The 19,494-nt window shown below is 40.6% G+C and overlaps 3 protein-coding genes across 4 annotated transcripts; 2 read left to right on the forward strand and 1 right to left on the reverse strand.

Moving 5' to 3' along the window:
* The first annotated feature begins 70 nt into the window (after positions 1-70).
* trmo (tRNA methyltransferase O) lies at positions 71-3,829 on the forward strand. Of its 2 annotated transcripts, none has more exons than XM_068589131.1 (6): positions 71-252; positions 466-617; positions 1,379-1,553; positions 1,984-2,141; positions 2,409-2,960; positions 3,419-3,829. In XM_068589131.1, exons 1-6 carry the CDS (start codon positions 164-166, stop codon positions 3,652-3,654), a joined length of 1,362 nt encoding a protein of 453 aa, XP_068445232.1. In that variant the 5' UTR covers positions 71-163; the 3' UTR covers positions 3,655-3,829. The 2 variants fall into 2 exon arrangements, with proteins under 2 accessions (XP_068445232.1, XP_068445233.1); XM_068589132.1 differs by having other exon boundaries at positions 141-252; positions 470-617.
* Positions 3,830-4,932: 1,103 nt separating this feature from the next.
* spag5 (sperm associated antigen 5) lies at positions 4,933-15,809 on the forward strand. Its single transcript, XM_068589456.1, has 25 exons — positions 4,933-5,060; positions 5,511-5,579; positions 5,670-5,792; positions 5,876-8,034; positions 8,148-8,340; positions 8,503-8,619; positions 8,789-8,881; positions 8,963-9,097; positions 9,810-9,929; positions 10,006-10,098; positions 10,392-10,526; positions 10,675-10,768; positions 10,885-11,032; positions 11,150-11,200; positions 11,674-11,848; positions 12,082-12,215; positions 12,549-12,717; positions 12,840-12,993; positions 13,825-14,062; positions 14,525-14,657; positions 14,767-14,847; positions 14,938-15,087; positions 15,194-15,268; positions 15,428-15,508; positions 15,626-15,809. Exons 1-25 carry the CDS (start codon positions 4,974-4,976, stop codon positions 15,695-15,697), a joined length of 5,079 nt encoding a protein of 1,692 aa, XP_068445557.1. The 5' UTR covers positions 4,933-4,973; the 3' UTR covers positions 15,698-15,809.
* Positions 15,810-17,809: 2,000 nt separating this feature from the next.
* On the reverse strand, positions 17,810-19,037 carry foxe1 (forkhead box E1). The gene has a single exon (XM_068589270.1). It carries the CDS (start codon positions 18,908-18,910, stop codon positions 17,810-17,812), a length of 1,101 nt encoding a protein of 366 aa, XP_068445371.1. The 5' UTR covers positions 18,911-19,037.
* Positions 19,038-19,494: the final 457 nt, after the last annotated feature.

The raw sequence follows: 19,494 nt of genomic DNA on the forward strand, positions 1-19,494 counted from the left end.
GGGCGCTCAGACGCCTGCTTAGCCAACCGGAAGTCAAACTCGTGCTTCCGCATTGAGAGACTCCCACGTGTTTCGTCCGTGGTTTGTTGCCGTTTAACCAGTTAGCTAAAAGCTAACTTATTCCGCAGAGTCAGTTATTTGTATCATCCTTTGTGTCAGTAAGATGAGTCCTCGGTGTGACTGCTGCGGCGAACATATTAACAAACTGAATCAGCAGATTTCTGTCATGAGAAAGGAAATGAAGAACTTGAGGTCGGTGTCGAGAGGAATGAACCATTCACCTTTCTAACAGCTGTACCTCTCTTTACGTAAACGTTTTGACGTGTTGTTGATTTACACCGTCACTTTGTCTTCAGACATGAAGTTGTATTGCATGTCCTTGTGTTTCTTTACTCACGAGCCATTCATTGCATCGTATATTTGCACTTATTTTGACATGGTATTTACGTGCATCTTCTTTGACAGGCAGATGTTGGACAGTGCGGTTCGAGGTCATCGCAAACATCTGGTATCCATTCAGTCTGCTGTGTCCAAGATTGGCCTCTGTGAACCTGATAAAGACCAGACACCGCCACCGTCTTCACCAGCAGCATCACCGCGGGCCGCATTAGAGCAAGGTAATTACTATTAGTCTAACTGTGACGTCAGCCACAATAGTAATGTAAAGAAAGATTATTTTGTTTACAATATTTTCTACTTTATTAACGCATCTACTTTATACTACTGAATCTCATCATGTAAGATAAGAAGCATTACAACTTGCTTCATCCCAAAGGATTTTTTTTTGGGTACATTGTAGTTTTGATTGTAAAATAGAAATGTGTGTATACATGTATGTGTTTTGTCATTATGTATTAATCTGTCTGGTATTATTGGCATTAATTGATTAATACACTATGATGATCTTGGTTACTAGCAACATGAATTTGCTTTTTTTGTTAGAATAAAATATTACATTTGCAGCGATTGAAAATGCAGCACATCGTATTGATTTTTTGACAGTTATTGGATTTTGCGGTTTCAACATTAAAATACAATTGGAATGAAAAGTGGGGCTGCAGTTGTAATGCAAAGCAGAAAAGAGTGCAAATATGAAGTATAAGTAAAGATGCAAGTATACAAACATCAATAAAGAGATATCCAAAATTCTAAATATGTAAATTGCAAGAAAAAAAAAATAAGGTTGCTTCTTGGTGAGTTGTTTAAAGTTAAAGAATGAGATGTATTTATGCAGTTCAATCATACTAAAAGTGGAGAAAAAAACACACACATTCAATAAATGTATGGTTACTTATACATAACAAGCAGTGAAAAAGATGCATATGTATTACACAATTTAAAAAATGTGAACAATGTTGTTATCTCTGCAACACTCCAGGAAATATCCAGACAGTCCCAATTGGTTACATCACTTCCTGTTTCTCTGTGAAGAATGGGACACCCAGACAGCCCACCATTTGTGGCCCCTCAAGGGCCGAACTGCGCATCCAGCAGAGTGTCTTCAATAACCCCGAGCATGCTCTGGTGGGTCTGGAGCAATACTCCCATGTCTGGTAGGTCTCGGTCAGTTGGTGTACTGCGTTTTTATACAGTATATCTTTCAAAGTCCAGTGCATGGTTTGGGGTTGTTATTACAGAAAATAAATATTGCTGCTGGATTTATAGCAATGTTTTTTATTCCACTGACAATGACTCAAAAGGAACGTTCAGATTATCACATTATTAAAGTGCTGTAAATTAAATTAGTTGAATGTGCGTTTTTGAAGTGTGTCTGGACACTTTTTTTCATTTTGACCTTCAGGACTTAAAGATACAGTTGATTTTAAGAGTCTACCAATGCATTCCATTTTATGATTTGATTGCACTAAAGCAAACTTGTTAAAATGCATTTTATTGAAGCCATTTGAGTCTAATGCTGTTGACCTTTTGCGTCTACTGTTTATTTCATGTCATATGTGTGTTTTCCCCATGTGGTCTCTTCAGGATCATCTTTCTCTTTCACAAAAATGGGCACTTGAGTTACAAAGCCAAAGTGAAGCCTCCGAGGCTCAACGGTCAGAGAGTCGGTGTGTACTCGACACGCAGTCCCCATCGACCAAATGCATTGGGCCTGACTCTAGCTAGACTTGATAAAATAGACGGTGAGTGTGATTGACAAAAACGTCTTCAATTGTGGATTGTGTGCAAAATGCTTTGTTTGTGTCTTTGTGAGCACCTTTGTACAGATTGTGTAAACACTTTTTTGAAACTCTTAATGCTAGACTACCAATGGACAAAACATATATGTTCCTGCTTGCGCTTTATTTAAATAAACTAGAAGTCTAAATGTTCTGCTGTCAAATTTATCCTCATCCACAGAAACATGTTGCTTGATAGAAACTAATGCTGCCCCACCTTTTAATTTCTAGGAGACACAATACATCTTTCAAACATTGACATGATCGCTGGAACCCCAGTCCTGGACATCAAACCCTACATCCCAGAGTACGACAACCCAGACTCCAGGATGAACTCAGATGATGCCGTAGATATATTAAAACTCCAAAAAGACTCTGATGATCAGTCAGGCCTTAAAAGTGAAAGAAGTGATGACGATGAGGACTTTTGTGGTTTCCTCTCAAGAGACAAATCAGAAGCTGATATTTCAGTCACAGATTCATCTCAATCCGTCAGTGCTCAGTTTTCGCTCCACAATGACCTCCGTGATGTGCTGGAGGAGGTCAAGGCCTATGCGACCCAACGGGACCTTTGCCAGCTGAGTCGTTCAAGACAGGATCAAGTTTCAGACTCTCCCAAAGCCGAAGCACCAGATGTGACTGTGGACCACCCTTGCTATGGCGAGGAGGCCCACAGCGCCATCGCTGGCTGGATCAGAGAGCCTCCTGTTAGCAGCTTGGAGGTGCGCTTCACTCCGCAGGCTGAGAGGGAGTTGGCAGACTTCCTTCCCCCACACCTGTCAGGTAAACCACATTACAAGATAAAAGGGTGGCGTTGTGTTTCTATCCACAAGAGGATGCTGTTGTGAAAGAGATGAATATGAAAACAGTCCTTCAGAATCAGTTTCATTGGCCAAGCTTGTTCACACATATAGAATTTTGCCCGTTTTTTAGGTTGCGCTCAATCTCCTTACAGACATAAATTTACAGGAAAATAGAAATAGACATACAGCTGAAATCAATGACAACAAACTGAACAAAACTATCAACATTATCAACAATAATTGAAGTAGTATGTTGATTAAAAAAAAGGTTAGAAGTGTGTGGTTCTGTATGGTATAACCTCATATGTCTATATACAGTATACAGCGTGCAGGATTAATATTCAACAATAATGGATGCATGATGATTCGTGTGATAACAAAGTGCTGCCATTGGAGGAAAAAAACAAACAAAAAACCACCAACCTACATGTCACACAGGGCCCTCTGAAAGTGACAGACCCAGGTTCAAGTTTCTTCGCAGTCCAGAGGAAGCTGCTGCAGCTATCAGAGGGGTGCTGTCGGCAGACCCTCGTTCAGTCTACAGGAGAACACGCTGCAGAGACAGACTCTTCTTCTTCACCCTGGACACGGCTGACATTACCTGCTGGTTTGGACAAAGCTTTGCTGAGGTACTGCAGGTCCGACCTGTTGAGCAACACATCGCTTCATTGTGAGAACCCCTTCCACGGAGAGCTTCAGAGCTGGAAAGACTCAGTTTTCATGTTTGTTGAGAAACAAAAACAGAGCCTCTCAAATGTGCCTCAAATCAACATTTCCAGGTAATTTCTATACTGACAAATGTTTAAGTGGTAAAATAATTCCAACTGTATAAAATGTAAATATATTAAAGCCAAGATGCATTTAAAATATATACATATATATATATATATATATATATATATATATATATATATATATATATATATATATATATATATATATATATATATATATATATATATATATTATAACACATGCTTTTTTTAGGCTTGTTGTACACAATAGTGCTGAAACGATTGTATGTACTCCAGGTCAAATTAGGTTTGATAGTACGAATGTAGTAAATTATATAAGTTCCTCTCATGAAGTATTGACTGGTTTGCCCACTTCTTCCATGGAGCTTCATGATATTGTTTGCACGTTTACCTTCGGTTAAGACTTCCTCTGCACTGGTGTAAAGTTTATTTCAGAATCAGAAGAGGTTATTGCAGGTAGGTTGAACATCTTTGAAAAGCTCCTAACAATAAACATATTTCCATTTTCATGTCTTTTTAATGTCTGGTTTTCTACACAATCGAATGATCGGGCAAATTTACTTTTTAAAATTTCTTCTAGTAGTTTATGGCTGATATAACTGCTCATAACAACAGTGACTTTACATCTCTCTCCAGTTATGGCTTTACTGTGGTGTATTTTGTGTATTTTTATACTGTGGTGGATAGAGGAAGAGAGTGGTGGCGAAAGGATAAAGGAAACATTTATGCTTAAGCTGTTGGATGCATGCATTTAAATCTTCAAAACAAATATTGAAATTACTAGGCAAATCATTTTCAAAGCATCAGTTTGGCTGAATTAAAGGTAACAGACAACAATATTGTTGCTTATCTTTGTGAAATATGGGGTGAAAAAACAAATGTCAAACCCAGCACTTAAGGAATAATTACACAAATTGAGGTTTAATTAATTAACTGGTAAAATATTTTTTTCACTGCAGATTAGCAGTTCAAATGTATTTAAGTATTTTGATGAGAGACGTTGATAGCAGTGACAAATAAGAGTGTGAAGAAAAACGTTGCCTGTCTATAATTAAAAGGTAACATTTAAGATTAAAATTATAGATTTTAGGGCATGAGGAGAAATCCCCATGGAGTAATGATAATAACGTGCTGTTGGGGGCAACACTGTGCGGCAGGGCGCGGTACGTCACCCACTAGCGTCACACAACAATAGAAGAAGAAATGAACCAATACCAGAGCTGACATTTGTGTTTTGAATGAAACGCGGTTTGACTGCAGCATCTCGACGCTCAGCGTTTGTTTACCGGATTTGCTTAAAGTTGGTAGCTGATAGACGTTGGAAGGTAATGTGTATAAATCGAGTTCACAGTTCATAAGTCATTATTTGTTTGTCTTAAAATGTCCGTTAGCTGCCGATGCCGTAACTTATCTTTACTAGCTAACGACTTCGGTAACGCTTTCTTAAACAAGAGGTTTGCTAGCCCAACGCCCTTGCTAAGATTACTCTTAGCAATACATTACATGATACTCAAGTGCTACGTTACATCATACAGCCCAACTGGATACGTTTGTTAAGTTATTAACGCGCATAAAAGAGCTAGTTAGTGAGCCTAAAGGTATTTCTGTTCCGTTGCTCTGTAACGTCACGTAGCGTGACGTTATAGCTTCTTAGCTCGCTGGTTATTGTGTTTTCTCTGTAGAAACGGACTTAACGTTCGTGTCCACAAAGCTGTGTCATTAACATTTTAAGTACGTTTATTACCAATCACCAATGTCTTTGTCGTCCTTTGAAGTTGTATAAAGTGTCCCAGCACTCCAGAGTGATGTCTTCCAGGAAGTCAAGTTTTAGTGGGGAAGGCTTGGTAAGACTTTTGTTGTTTTTGTGCTCAATTTCTTGTTGAATACTGAAGAACAGAACAAGCTAATAATACTTTTATGTATTTTTATGTTAGCCTCCAGGCATACGTGTGGAGCGTACCCCGCTGAGAAGTGTGCAGAATGAAATGCTGTCAACTCCATTATCAAGGTTCAACTCTAAATCAAGGCTCTGTGCTAATGATGTGAAACCAACAAAGGTAAGATCATACTTAAAAAGGCTGCTGTTGGTTTCAATGTTTTAAAAAATACGTTCTCTTACCTACATTATTTTAATCAACAGGCTGATGTTCCTATCTGTAACCCTGAAGCCAATTTGCAATCTCGTTCATCCACCAAAGTGGATCAAATCAATGATGTGGAAGCCTGTGGACTTGGAGATGTCACATTTAAATCCATCATCTGTCCTGGTGGGGAGGTTGAGATTCCAGGCTTCTTGGTGTTGGCAGAAGAGAGTATTGTTTTACCTAAGGATCAGGCTGTGATCAACATGCATGACATAACAGATACACTCATCTCTGACAGTACACCAGTTCAATCCTGCAGTGACCACAATGAACACCCCTATTACAACCCTGAGAGGATAGAGGCCTCCTTGGTTGACATTGACGCAGCACGTGTCTGTGAAATCTCAAACGCTACACTGTCTTCTGGAGACTTGGATGATCGACAAGTCACCCAAGATTTCAGCGATTTTCCTGATGACTACTGTGGAAAGAAAGATGTCACTTGGAAATCCTTTGTTTGTGATGGCGGTGAAGTGGAAGTTTTAGATGTCACCGGACTACAAGATGAGACCATTCCTCTTTCTAAGGCACAGCTGGTTGAGCCATTACAAGAGAACAGTGTGAATTTAACATATCTCTCTGACTGTAGCCAACTAAGTCAAGTGGAACATGCAGATCATCCCTACTTTAGCAGTGAAGATGTTGTTTGTGCCTTCACCACCACCTCTGAGACCACAAAAGGCTGTGAAAAGTCTTCTGATGGACTAAGTGATGTAACCTTCAAATCATTCAACTGCACTGGAGGTGTGATTGAAATTTCAGACGGCACCACATTGGCAGATGAGGCTGTTCCTCTACCAGCTGATCAAACTGCGACCTGTGGTGGGTCATACAATTATGGTATTGATCCAAGCATGTTTGCGAGTGACCAAGATTGGAAAGAAGGCAATGATCATTTAGATCACCATTACTGTAAAATGGAAAATGACCCATTGGGGGAACCATTATCAGTCGGCCTTGATGTTGAGGAGAAGGTTAAACCGATGTGCTTGTTGGGACCTGATAGCCAGACTGGCAGACAAGAGGGCATTACATGCAGCTCTTTCAGCAGTGCCGTAAGTCATGTTGAACTAGCCGCCGGCTTGTCTCAGAAGACGTCACCCCTGCCTGACGAACTGGCTGTGATCTGCCAGCCCCTTGATGACAACAGTGCACCTACTTCTGTTACGTGGGAACACATTGAAGATGACTACTCACAACTTAACAGCCATGTGGAAAACAAAGAAGTTATCGTCGATACTGATCCACCAGATATCAGTACATCTTCACTGCCTAACACATCTTTAAAGGCGTTGGATGATGAATCTGTGATCTGTCAAATGCAGGAAATGTCTCATAGAACAGAGTCTTCTGACAGCTGCCATCTTGCGACTTCAGCAGAGACCCCTAAACCTGTTGAAGTGCATGTGGAACATGTATCTCAAGTACAAATCAGCAGTGAATCTAAGGAGGAAATGGACAGTGCTCTGGGTTTATCTGGAAGTCAACCTGTTCTTTGCAACTCTGCAGAAACACCTCAAGCAGAAAACCTCCCTGGTGTTTTGAAAGTGCTGTCAGAGTGTCCCTCAGTAGCGTCAGCTTTTCAGTTCGGCTTCCTCAGTCCTGTTGCTCGTAGAGCCTCGCTCGCTTTATTAAAGGCTTTTAGGGCTCCTGCTCTGGACAATTATGCTCTCGAGGGGGAAAAGAGCCTGTTGGCTCCGTTTAACGTCGACCCCGCTGTGTTATGGGCAGAGCAACTGGAGAGCCCCATGCCACGACCTCTGTTTAACTCTACAGCATTAGGTTGCAAGCCTCAGTCAGAGCCAGTTAGGGATGTGGTGGCAGAGCCTTGTGTAGTGCCTGATCCTGAAGTGGAGAAGCCGGTTTTGGATATACCTTTGATTCCAGATGGTCCCCTTCAGCAGCAGCTTCGGCAGATGGCAGAGTTTCTTTTTTTGGCATCAGGAAAGATGGCTCCTGCTGCCGTCTCCGCTCCCGTTCTGCCTTCTGCTGCCGTCATTGTCCCATCGGCAAAAGCTACTTCCCACAGTGTCTGTGTGGGCACCACTCCTGTTAAGTGGGTAGACCACAGCGTCAATACATCTGGCCAATTTGAGAGAAAGAGGAATATCTTTGTTGTTGATTCCTGCACTCTAACGGATCCTCTCCTGTGGAAGTAAGTGTTGACTCGAGACTAGTTTATTTTTAAATGTTCTCTGAATATGGTTAAATTAGATATCTGTTTTTGTGTCCACCTCTCACGGGTTCCTTCTGTTGATGTGCTCTCAGCCTACCACCAGGCAGCCTAGAGTGTCTTCCCAGACAAGAGCTGGAGCAGAGGTTAAGGTCTAGCATGATCATGGTGGAGGCTCTTGTTCAGCAATTAGATGCATCCAGGGTTAAAGGATGTCCTTCTGCAGGCTCTGCACCTTCAGACCTCAGGGAGAAACTAGTGCAGACAGACCACTCTGAACTCAGTCAGGTGAGAAAACATTCATACATCTTTTAAGTGGCTGACAATGGAGATGTAAACCATTAAAAGTTTGTACTTTGTAGGGTTTTTTTAAATTTTGCTATGAAGATATCTGATATCATTTAGTTCATGCAGAATCTTTGTTTTTAATTGATTATTTATTTTGCATAGACCACAATGTACAGAGACCTATATTTGGAGGCTCTGAGCAGGATTGGTGATTTGGAGTTGAATGGAAGTTCTCTGCAGAACCTCATCCAGCGTATGCAGGACACGAGGGGCACCATGGTGAGACTTAAAAAATGTTGCAAAACATGTGTTCATCTATGTGCAAAATAGTTTTACATTACAGGCTATGACTCACGCTTTTGTAACAATTTACATTATTGTATAAGAAAATAAGGAATTGACACTGCTGGTTTTGCACTTTAATACCAGTTTACATTTGTCCCAATAGACTTCTTTGAGTTACGACACGGATGCTGCTCTCTCTACCATGAAGCAAGTAGGAGCCGTTGTCAGAGAGGACCATCAAAGCCTTGTTTTACATGTATGTAAACATGTCGTTCATGCTTCTGTGTAAATATCCAGTGGGAAAAAAATAATTTAAGTGTATTTTCTTTCTGTTTAGTACGGTCAGATGAAGTCTGTATTGGAGAAAACAAAGGAGACCCACACAACATTGATGCAGAAGGTAAAAGATGCTTTTCACCAAAGAGATGACATGAGGATACAGATGAAGGACGCCTTCACAGCCAAGGAGGCGGTAAGCACAGGGCCAAATCCCTTTCATTCATAATTCATCAATGTGACTTAAGTAGTTTAATGTGTTTTGTCTCTTGCTTCATGATTATTCCAATCCTGGTTCAAGTGGCTCCATTTTAGGCAATTTATATCTCCTGTTTTGATAATGCCATAAAAGAAAGTTTATACTTTCTCATGATTTTTGTTGTGAAAAAGATAAGTTGAAATAATTATGGTGTTCTGTTGCGTTTGGAGCAAATTTTGAATAAATTGCTGCATCTCAGGAACTACAAGGTGCACGATCAAATATTTGGTATCTATAAATATTGAAGATATGCACACATATGCAGTGTAAAAAAATAATTTATAAACACAATGTTACATGCCCACGGTATGTCTTTACCAGATTTTAAATCTTTGGAACAAGTAACATTTTCCATATCGTACTAAATATAGTCTTTCAGCACAAATGGGTTATAAACAAATATAAAATACATCACAGGCCTCTTCAAATGTAACACTTCATGCATCAGAGGTCTTGGTTGTCTCTGGTGGACCTAAAAACATGTACAGAAATAGTTCTAGGGACTATTTGAACTCATTTAATTTCCTTTTTTTTTAAAAATCTTTATTTCCAGCAATATGCTGTTGGATTTTTTACAATTCTTTTGTAGCATTTGTTATTCTAGGGGCTTGATGTCTGTCTGTCTGTCTGTCTGGTTGTCTGCTTCCAGGCCTTCAGTGTGATGGAACAGCTGAGGACGCACTGTACCACCGAAATCATTGAGCTGGAGAGGATGTTGGGGTCTCAGCAAGAACTGTCAGCTGCCCTAAACCAGACCTATCCGGAACAGGTACAGAAAACCGGCAAACATTCAGCCTAACATTCATCTGAGTTTTTAATTCATATTCTTTCTCTTACTCGTGCAGGTTGCATTAAACCAGGCCTACACTGAAATTCTGAACTCTGCTTCTGATGTTCTGTCCACAACCATGGATGAACAAAGTACTTTGATGAAAGAAGTATGTTTTAATATGTCTTTTAAGATAATAATATACTGTTGGAAAATAACAATGCAATCACACACACAGTATGTAGCAATTCCTCTAAGTGAGCAGAAATGGGCAAACAATATGACGAAGTATTAATAACAGCATCAACAGTATTTCGAACTATTTAGTTTGAATTGAAATTTTATCTAAATTGTATTAATGACACAATTGTACCTTCATATCATTTTGCGCTTTTATGTGACGTTTACATTTTTGCACCATTTCTTTTCGATGTCTGATGCTTTTGTGTGCTCTTATCACAGCTCCGCACAGTCAGAGCCCTTCTACTGAAAACCGCTCCCATGCTTCTGCAGCTGAATGAAAAGGCAGCTTCTGCTTTGAGGGAGAGGGACGAACATCTTGCTGCAAAAGACCAAGCTGAGGACGAGAGAGAGCAGGTCCATGACGATAATGTCTTCATGTTAACGTGGACACTCACTGCCTTGCAACTCTACTTGTCTCAAAGGCACTATATCTTTAAACTAAGATTTTCTGCAGCTCATTTAGATGATTTCTAATGCTTTTAAATGAATTTGTACCCAACAGATTGAAGAGGAATTTAAAGAAGCTAATATGAATCTGCAAACTGCCACAGAACAGATTAGTGATTTAAATCTGCAGGTGACAATTCTGACATCAGGTAAAAACCTACTTTGTTTAATTTCTCCTCTTGGTAAACTGTAAAAAAAACACAATCTTTTCTTCTTTATCAGCCTATCCAATTGCTTACTTATCTTTGTTTTCATTGAATTTCAGAAATGGGGGTGCTTCGTCAGAAGCTAACAGAAAGAGAGGAAGAGCGGGGTCAGCTGGAGAGGAAGGTGACGCAGCTGTCTGCCACAGTTTCCTCCACTTTGGCATCCTCCACCTTCCTAGAGCAGGCTCTTGCTGATCAGAGTACAAAGTATGATCTGTAAAAGAAAACTCCGACTGAAATGCAACAGAACATTTTTTATATATACACAAATAATACAAAAAAACTCAGTGAAATACATCATAATATTTAAAAATGTTATTTCAGGTTGCAGCAGTCATGGAAGGACATCCAGATAACCAAGGACAGAGCAAATGAGTAAGTGGTGACTCATTTGTATCTACACATTAGAGATGATGCAATAACTTTCAGGTTGTAATGGTTTAATATGAAATATTGAGTAAAATCACATTAATGACAAACATAATTTAAGAACAGTTTATTCCTGTTAACAAACTTTTCACAGACGTCTCCATACCTCTTCTTAACTTAATTGTTTCTAAATACATCCAAATTAATGTTTTGGGGTATTTACATTTCCTTCTGTTTTTCAAATATTTTCTATTAAATAGAAATAATAGTCAAAGTAGTTTTATAAGTAGCAAACCTGCTGTGAAAAGGTCGTCCGTATGCTGTATATTAAGAGACATGTATAGTATTTAAAATTACTTTAGTTTTGACAGAAGAATGGTCCAACATTGTTCTCAGAGAGGAAAAGTTGCTCACTGCCACACATCCATAACATACTGCAGCTAGTGGCACCTGCCTATGTGTTGTCTGCTTGTTTCCAGCCTGGAGAGGTCACTGGGTCAGTCGGAGCAGTGTGTGTCTGAGGTCAGTCAGGCCCTGGCTCAAAGGGAGGAGCAGCTCAGTCAGCTGCAGCTCCTCTCACAATTCCAGCAGACGCAGATCCAGCAGCTGCAGGACGTTTGCACACAGCTCAAAGGTGTGCGAGAGACGAACGAGGTAAGCTTTGGGATTCATATTTTTTACCTTCGCAGTACTTGAGCTGTTTCTGTGATTAGGACTGTCGCACTACCTTTATTGTCTGAGAAGACTGAAGCATAACATGATTCAAGTTTATATACCCGGGGTGGTTCTTACTCCTACACCTGTGCTATGAGCCAACATGAAACTGACTTCCAATTAAGATGTTGTCATCCTATTATGTGACTTCTTTTTTTGTGTGTGTTTGTCAGTTCTTACAGGCGGAGAATGAGTTAGCGAGGGAGCAGATGGCTGAGAGTGAGCGTATGGTAGGGGTCAACCTGCAGGGCCTCAGGGAGAGGAACATCCAGTGTGAGGACCTAAAAGGAGAATGTGGACAACTTCAGTAGGTTTAAGTTAACACCCATGTAATGCTGCTATTATATAAATGTGCTAGTGATAAATATTGATTAGATGAGGCAGGTTGCATCTGTTGAGTCAAAAACCTTTTCATTTAATTGTTTGTTTATTTGTTTATTTTTTTTTAATACATAATGTAGGTATCAGCAAATATGAAACAAAAGTAAATTATAGATTTAAATAAATGGTACACTCAGTGTCTATGTGTGCATACATCTATAATTAAACTTAAACAACGCTGGTGCTAGGTTTTGAACAAATTAAAGTGTTTATGTGTATGTTAAATGATAACTTGTCTGTCTGCGTATGTGTGATGTAGGCTTGAGAACAGGAGTTTGCAGGAGGAGTTGGAAACTACAAGGTCCAGAGCCGATGCAACCCAGCTTGAGCTCGGCCAGAAACTGACGCAGGCGGTCACTGAAATTACTTTGCTGCATCATACACTGCGAGGACTGACCAATGGACTACAAGAAGCTCTCAATGACCAGGTAACACAGAAGGACTGCCGGATTTCACTGCCTTTTGTCTCCCTTTCATACGCGTCTATGCCGATATTCAACACATGTATCGATACAGCATGCAGTGTGGAGAATTTTTTTTTTTTTCATAGAGGCTTATATGTTTTCAGAAGTCGGAACCACTGAAGGAGTCTCAACGTCGTCACCCCTCCAGCTCCTTTGTTGACAGTATCATGGTTGCATTAACTGCTGAGAAGGCGGAAGACGCGGTAACAGACACAGCAACAGACATAGCTCCTGGATCAGGTACGGTAGCTCACCCTGCATGCGACTTCAAGAGAAGCATGTCTTTGAAAAGGGCTGTCTCGGATCTTTCAAAGACGAGGATGAAACTTTACAGTTTATTAATGCTTATAAAACAGCCAGTCAATTAGCTTGTGTTTGTTTTTAACCTTGAACACAATTAGCAACTTTCTGACACATTGATGCCAACGTAAACTGGGGGTCAGTCTGAAGGTTCGATAGGCATCTCCTCACTATGCTCAATGATCCTCCTCCCAACCTGGTTCAAACTCTGATCGCCGACTTGTACGTCTTTAGTGGACTTCTGTTTGTCTAGCTGATATAAATATTGTATTTATTATGGTGCAAATTGTCTTTGGACAGTAACACCCAGATATTCTCTTGTGGCAGCTGTTTGATTTGAATGGCTTGAACATGGGTTGAATGTGTGTTCAACAGCTTTAAATATTTTGTGACGGAGGATTATAAGTGATCGCCCCCCCCCCCCCTAAAAAAGATAAGAGTGTTCAGTATTCTCATGCTGTGAATGACCTTTTCTTCAATATTATATGATACTTATTTATATTGTTTATTGGTGAAGTGATCAGATTTCTACCCGGCATAATAAGCATTGCCACAGATAATATAATGCTAAAATTGCCTGCTGTATTTTTAATTAACATGTCTTAGTAATTTTGAAATGGTTATTGATTTGCAGAGAAAACATCTTAGTTAATGAAAAATCCAAAATTGGGCATCTTCATCTAAATACACATCTTTAAAAGTTACAAATGTGGCTTAAATGTCCACTCTGTGGTAATCAAACATGTAAGTCGTCGTTCACTGTCCCCTCAGACTCACCGGGGCCACAGGGTGAAAATGTGTTCAGTGCGACGAGCGCCTTCACACGCATTGCAACCGTCACCCCGAAAAAGAATTTGAACTCTGTGGAGTTTAATCCAGGGGAGGACGAGCAGAGCAGCGTGGCGGAGCTGTTAGCTGACTTGGGCAGCACCGTCTCAGAGCTCACCAGCACTGTTAAGCTGCTGCAGCAGCGTAAAGACGCCCAGGTGGAGGAGCTGCGCAACACCGTGTAAGTGTTGTAAAATGGAATAACCTTTTTTTTTATATATATACAGGAATCTATTTATAGATTCTGACTAATATTTATTAATTGATCTTTTTAGTTGCTTGTGAAATGTAAAATATTAATGACATGTCAACGTCAACTGATTTCACATGACTGTTTTACTATATACTATAGTGCCGTTGGCAGAGGTTTGATACAGAAATGGACAATCTGTAACAGATGGAGTGATACAATTCTTGTTGGTTCATATAAAGAAGATTTCTGGATTTATTTCCTAATAAAGTTTCTTTCTGAGATGAATGTAATAATAATAATTACGCTGCCATGTTTTTGTCAGTTTATCATATTATTATTCATAATATTTTGGTTTTCTTAAACTTTTTTGCGAATGTTTAATGTAAAATATAAGGCGGTGCATGTACACTAAGTTCTTCTCATCCAATGTGATCTAATGCATTGTTCCAGCTCTGGCCTGCAGGTGGAGCAGCAGGCCGCAATCAACAGACACGAGGCGGAGGTGTTTGAGCTGAAGCACCAACTCAGCAGTCTGAGCAGCCTGTTTGAGAAAGGAAATCAGGCGCTGCAGCAGAGAGCTCAGGTACTACTGTACATTCAAAATGAGTTACAAAAGAGGGCCGAGTGACGGGAACTATCTTGAGCTGAAGAAGCACTGATAAGGGCCTTTTTAAAAATGTTTCTTTACATAGGATGAGAAAACTGTGACAAGGCTGATGGCAGAAATACAAGAGACCCAGGAAATTCTAAATAAACACAAGATTGACAGCAACGTAAGCCACACAATCCATATCTATCCTTTTTTTTTTAAACAATCCACTTGACCAAATGTAACAGTTTTTTTACTGGTTGCATGTCCGCAGGCATCGCGAAAGGAGCTGGTTGAGCTTCGTCGTTCTCTCCATGAGTCAAAGGTGGAGACTCAATTCCTGCATGAGGAGTTGAGAAAAGCTGGTAGCCAATCAGCTAACCCGGCACTTTTCATGGAAGAGAAGATTCAGTTATTGAGAGAGGTATGTTCCTGTCACTTATAGTGTGCAAGTTGCCAGATGCTGTGTAGTTATAATATTTTTTTTCAAAATGATTGAGTGGACTCTTCTTTGATTGTTTCATCTGTAGGTGGAACGACAGAAGCTGAGTCTTCAAGAGGCGGAGCAGGCCAGAGTTAAACTCCTTGACCGAGCAAAACGACACGTAAGTATCAGCTTGATGTACTGATATTGCTCACTACATACCCGCATCGTTGTTTAATGTCTTAGAATACATTAGGAATATATTAATGTTATTAAAGAGCTGAAGAAGTGTCAAGTGAGACGTAATCCAGTGTGTTCATGATGTTGTAATGTCTCGCAGCAAATGATCCACCTGACCAACCAGCAGAAGAGTGAGAATGAGCTTCAGATGCTCAACAAAATCCTCATCAAAGTCCGAGAGGTGAGAGATGCTTTATACATTGCTTTTGCTTTTCTTTTTCTGTTCAGACGATAGTATAAATACTGAACGTATTTAGGAATATTTCAGTTACTGATTGTTTTTGTTTCCTCCACGCAGACTTTGCTGTCTTTGCCGGAGGTCGTGAAGAATAGTGTCCAACTCCAACAGCTTATTGAATACATAGGCTGACTTGTTTGTTATGGTCATCTGTGTTCATTGTATTTATGTCTAATGTTTGAGCTTGTCCTCGCTGCATGCGTTTCTATTTTTAGTATAAATTAAATAAATGAAAATGATCTTATGCATTGTTGTTGCTCCTTATTTTTTATGTTTTTATTTCAAAGACATATTAAAATAATAATAATTTAAAAAAGCACAGTTTTGCTGATAACTTTTTTTCTGTCGAGTGTTAAAATTGTGCATTCTACACCTGGTTTGGTTTTAATTTAATATATTGGTATACCAAAGCAGTTGAGTTCAATACCTTGGCCCAGTATTGAATTTGATCCATCAGATGTTTGTTTTAAAGTAGTAATAATGCCTGGAACACCACACACACACACACACACACACCCTTCAGATTGGGCTTGGTTCTTGGTCGTGATAGCAATATGCAAAAAAACCACCACTTAATGCAAAAGATTTGTCCCCTCCGTCTGTTGCGTTGCTGCAGTGTCTGTCATCAAAAATGTATCTATATTTAATTTGCAAAGAAAAACACCTTTCCCACAAAAGTCCAGCAATCACCAGTAGCTTTTTCACACAGGTGTTTTCAATGTACTAATGAGTTCATCTTCACAATGTGGATAGGTTGATATCTTTATGTGACCATACACAGTAGTTTTCTGTTGCTATTATATATCAGGTATGCTAAATAGACTGTGCTCTTTGTTTTAGATGTTGCTCGTGTAACGCTAATAGTATTTAATAAAGGCGCTGTGAATAGCAACCTAATGCTTTCTAGTCTACCATTTGGACCATAACGGGCCGGTGTTTATCAAAAGAATCTTCGTTGCTTATCAGCTTTGTCGCTTTTATCTTGAGTGCAGGTCTTAACAAATGTCCTTGTCCTTCTGAAATTTTAATTTGACACTTGCTGATTACTGCAATCCTCATTTAATCCACAGAGATCCACATTTGATTTGGTGGCACTCAAGACAAAACCCTCTCAACTTCGGAAACCCCCCAACGCATCTATCAGCAAAGCTTCTTTTCTGATAGGAAAATCAAGTGTTTTCACGATAACCAAGCGGTTCCTTACGAGTCTCATCTTGTCAGATATGCAGACTTTTTGTAAGGGTGGTCTCTCGTGTTGAGATGAAGGACCCCCGCTCCTTCACTTTATAGGCTGAAATATTGAGTTACAAGTCAATTCATTTTCTTGATTAGTGGATCTGTGTGGTAGATTAACTGCGCGTCTGTCTAAGTGTGTTGTTGATGTCTGGACATGATAATTGAGGCCGGTCACGGTGACTGACAATACTGTGGCTCCAGACGACACTTCAAACCAGCTGAGCTGAAACACTGAAGAAAACAACGTGGGCACAAAAGAAAAAGATGTGTGAGGGCTTTCTTTTGGTTCCTGGAGGCAAATGTCTTGATCTGTTCGTCCCTTAAAATGTGTTGTTTTTTTTTTATAACTATTGCAAATAAAACTGATATAAATTAAATCTTTGGCAAACCACATTATAAAAAAATGCAATTGTAGTGTAATATTTTGGCACACTTGCTTAAATTGGAACAGCAATTATACATCAATATTTTAAATATTTTATTCTTGAAGAACCAAAGTGCTAAATAATTCTGTTTATTTCCAAAAACGGCAATCGAATAAGCATTACATTACATGCAAATGTACTAAATCTGACGTTCTTCATACAAGCCACTTATTGCAAAGCCTACGACCATGAAGCATAATTTATACTAATATTTCAAAGTCATTAAACTCACTTGTGATGTAAATATTAAACTTGCACATTCAATTTATGACACAAAAAGAAGCTTGCAACCACACACACAATATTCAACAATCTTTACACTCACATGCTGAGAGGAGGCCTTGACTTTAAAATCCAAATTCATAGCGTGTATCTCAAAGTAAATTACCATCAACAATATAGAAAATGGGTTGTAGGGTTAATGTGGTGAATCACAGTTGTGTCAGGGTGGAAAGCTTTGTCTTTGTAACAAATGTCATGTACAAAGAAATACAATCACATTTGCGTTCAGAAATGTCTGGCTCACTGGGTGCTGCTCAAGTCTCGGATGTCGTGAGATGCTCAGCTCTGGAGTCTCAGGAGCTCAGATAGCGGACACAAACCTGTCCATATTCCCTGGGTACGTTGGGTGTCTCAGATAGCCCCCAGTGTTGGCGATAGGACCTGCAGCACTGTTATACTGGGAGAAAGAGCCCAACTGGACTGGGGACACCCTGCCGTAATGGTCCATGGCCTCCACTGACCCGTGGCCTGAGGAATGGAGGCGGCCCGTCGCCGCGTACCCCTGGGTGTGGCCCTGTGCATACGAGCTCTGGTGTGTGTGGTGGTGCGGGTGGCCGTTTGGCCCGGAGTAGGAGAACCCGGGGTGCGTAGAGGAGCGGGAAGACACAGACCCTCCACATGGTTGGCTCTGGAAAGATGGGACTCCCAGGCTGCAGGCGCTGGATCCGTTTGGGAGCCCCTCGGTACTGAAGTTCCTGCCGGGCTGCTGCATCACCTCTGGTCCTTGACCTCCCAGCATGCTGGCTGGAGTTTGGTGTCCTATGAGGTTATTGATGCTGAACATGCGGTTCTGACCAGGTCCGAACCCGGGTGGAGAGGAAGAGGGGTAGTAAGCAGAGCTCAGCTGCTGCCCGTAGGCCGGACTGACTGTCATGTTGTTGTAGACTGAGTTGGTGTACGCCGCTGACCTGGCAATCTGGACCGGAGAGAAAACTGGTGTCTCGTGGACATATGAGGTGTAAGTGCTCAAGTCACAGCGCTTGAACCTCTTCCTGCGCCTCAGGAAGCTGCCGCTCTCAAACATGTCCTCTGCGTTCGGGTCCAAGGCCCAGTAGTTGCCCTTCCCCGGCCGCCCCGGCTCTCTGGGGATCTTGATAAAGCAATCGTTGAGAGTCAAATTATGACGGATGGAGTTCTGCCATTTCTTGGAATTGTCTCTGTAGAAGGGGAAACGCTCTGTAATGAACTTGTAGATTCCCCCCAAAGTCAGCTTGCGGTCCGGGGAGTTGGCTATGGCCATGGAAATGAGTGCGATGTAGCTGTAGGGGGGTTTCCCTCGCTGCAGAGGTCTCTTCCTTCTCCGACCTCTGGGCTGCTCCTCCGACTGCAGTGGAAGGTTGGAGGCAGAGAAGGTGTTGTCTGCTGGAGAGTCTTTCTCCACTTTGACCACCGGCATTGTCATGAACGGTTCAGAAATGTCCCTTAAAAGACTGAATATAAAATATTAGAGAACTGTGACTGTTGCACTGTGTAAGTACTTCCACAGTTTAGAAGAAGTTCCCTCTGATTAAATCCCAGGTGGTGGAAATCAAAACAAGAGATCAGCCCGGCACACAATCCTGGGAGAAAGAACACAATTGTATACAACAACTCACTGTCTTTAAAGTCCAAAATCCAGCAGCTCTTCAAATGCAGTTGAAGTAATTAGCTTTTTCAAAAGAGATCCTTTTGCAATGAGCGCTGTGCTCTTTTAGCGTATTTCCACAGTTTGCTGGCAAGTGAAGTTGACGAGTTAAAGTGTGAGAGTGCCATGCGTGATGTTTAAGGTGTGTGTGAGAATGAGTCACTCAGAGTTGGAGTGTATTACCTCTACGGAGCACCTGAGGGGCCACACCTCCCTGGGCATCACATGCTCTTGACATACCTCAGCTCAATAAGGGTCTATTGTTCACGTTGGACAAAGTCTGCATACTTTGTGGTGGAAATTTTTATTTCAAGGATTTTTATTTTATTTTAAATCGCTGAAATACATTTCTGATGTCCTTG

This window comes from Clinocottus analis, unplaced genomic scaffold, assembly GCF_023055335.1.
Source record: "Clinocottus analis isolate CAN_PGR_092001 unplaced genomic scaffold, fCliAna1.0.p SCAF_22, whole genome shotgun sequence".
NCBI classification, from domain to species: Eukaryota; Metazoa; Chordata; class Actinopteri; order Perciformes; family Cottidae; genus Clinocottus; species Clinocottus analis.

Coding starts and splice junctions, on each gene's coding strand:
- trmo (XM_068589131.1), top strand. CDS start 164: ATGAGTCCTCGGTGTGACTGCTGCGGCGAACATATTAACAAACTGAAT. Junction 253..465: donor AAGGAAATGAAGAACTTGAG/GTCGGTGTCGAG, acceptor CTTCTTTGACAG/GCAGATGTTGGACAGTGCGG. Junction 1,554..1,983: donor GAGCAATACTCCCATGTCTG/GTAGGTCTCGGT, acceptor TGGTCTCTTCAG/GATCATCTTTCTCTTTCACA.
- spag5 (XM_068589456.1), top strand. CDS start 4,974: ATGAAACGCGGTTTGACTGCAGCATCTCGACGCTCAGCGTTTGTTTAC. Junction 9,930..10,005: donor ACCAGACCTATCCGGAACAG/GTACAGAAAACC, acceptor TTACTCGTGCAG/GTTGCATTAAACCAGGCCTA. Junction 15,509..15,625: donor TCCTCATCAAAGTCCGAGAG/GTGAGAGATGCT, acceptor TCCTCCACGCAG/ACTTTGCTGTCTTTGCCGGA.
- foxe1 (XM_068589270.1), bottom strand. CDS start 18,910: ATGACAATGCCGGTGGTCAAAGTGGAGAAAGACTCTCCAGCAGACAAC.